The sequence below is a fragment of the Egretta garzetta genome, unplaced genomic scaffold, assembly GCF_000687185.1.
Source record: "Egretta garzetta isolate BGI_Z169 unplaced genomic scaffold, ASM68718v1 scaffold878, whole genome shotgun sequence".
NCBI classification, from domain to species: Eukaryota; Metazoa; Chordata; class Aves; order Pelecaniformes; family Ardeidae; genus Egretta; species Egretta garzetta.
The window spans coordinates 233994-235342 of NW_009260592.1; the positions used below are offsets into that span (position 1 = coordinate 233994).

The window sequence follows — 1349 nt, forward strand, 5'->3', positions numbered from 1 at the left end:
GGCGGGGGTGGGGTGCCCGGCGTGGCCAAAGCGCACGGGGCGGCGATGCCTCCTGCCAGGAGAGCGCACAAGTGACCGGCGCCTCTTCCCATGCCCGTCTCCTGAAGCGACCCCCCCGCCCGGCATGGATGTGGCCAACAACACTACCTCCCCAGAGCGCTCCCCCGAGGGGGCAGGCGGCCCCGGCCTCGCCGAGGTGACCCTGGGCTACCAGCTGCTCACCTCCCTGCTCCTGGGGACGCTCATCCTGTGCGCCGTGAGCGGCAACGCCTGCGTGATCGCGGCCATCGCCCTGGAGCGCTCCCTGCAAACCGTGGCCAACTATCTCATCGGCTCGCTGGCCGTCACCGACCTCATGGTGTCCGTGCTCGTGCTGCCCATGGCGGCCCTCTACCAGGTGCTGAACAAGTGGACGCTGGGGCAGGTCACCTGCGACATCTTCATCTCGCTGGACGTGCTGTGCTGCACCTCTTCCATCCTGCACCTGTGCGCCATCGCCTTGGACAGGTACTGGGCCATCACGGACCCCATCGACTATGTCAACAAGCGGACTCCCCGGCGGGCTGCCGTGCTCATCAGCCTGACCTGGCTCATCGGCTTCTTGATATCCATCCCGCCCATGCTGGGCTGGAGGACGCCCGAGGACCGCTCGGACCCCGACGCCTGCACCATCAGCAAGGACCACGGGTACACCATCTACTCCACCTTCGGCGCCTTCTACATCCCGCTTCTCCTCATGCTGGTGCTCTACGGCCGCATCTTCAAGGCGGCCCGCTTCAGGATCCGCAAGACCGTCAAGAAAGCGGAGAAGAAGAAAATCGCCGACACCTGCCTCACGCTCTCTCCGGCCGCCCTGCAGAAGAAAAGCAACGGGGAGCCCGGCAAGAGCTGGCGGCGGACTGTGGAGCCCAAGCCGGGTGCCTGTGTCAACGGCGCGGTGCGACAGGGCGAGGATGGGGCCGCCCTGGAGATCATCGAGGTCCAGCGCTGCAACAGCTCCTCCAAGACTCACCTGCCGCTGCCCAGCGAAGCGTGCGGCTCCCCGCCGCCCCCCTCCTTCGAGCGGCGCAACGAGAAGAACGCGGAGGCCAAGCGGAGGATGGCTCTGTCACGGGAGAGGAAGACTGTCAAGACCCTGGGCATCATTATGGGCACCTTCATCCTCTGCTGGCTGCCGTTCTTCATCGTGGCGCTGGTCCTGCCCTTTTGTGACAGTAAGTGCTACATGCCCGAGTGGCTGGGGGCAGTCATCAACTGGCTGGGCTACTCCAACTCCCTCCTCAACCCCATCATCTATGCCTATTTCAACAAAGACTTCCAAAGTGCTTTTAAGAAAATCATCAAGTGCA

The 1349-nt window shown here is 64.3% G+C and overlaps 1 protein-coding gene across 1 annotated transcript in view; it reads left to right on the top strand.

Moving 5' to 3' along the window:
* Window positions 1–124: 124 nt before the first annotated feature.
* Window positions 125–1349, top strand: part of HTR1A (5-hydroxytryptamine receptor 1A) — a 1973-nt gene continuing 748 nt past the window's right edge. Inside the window, exon 1 of the mRNA XM_035900176.1 lies at window positions 125–1344. Coding sequence (XP_035756069.1) covers window positions 125–1344 — 1220 coding nt within the window. The remainder of the gene's footprint in view (window positions 1345–1349) is intronic.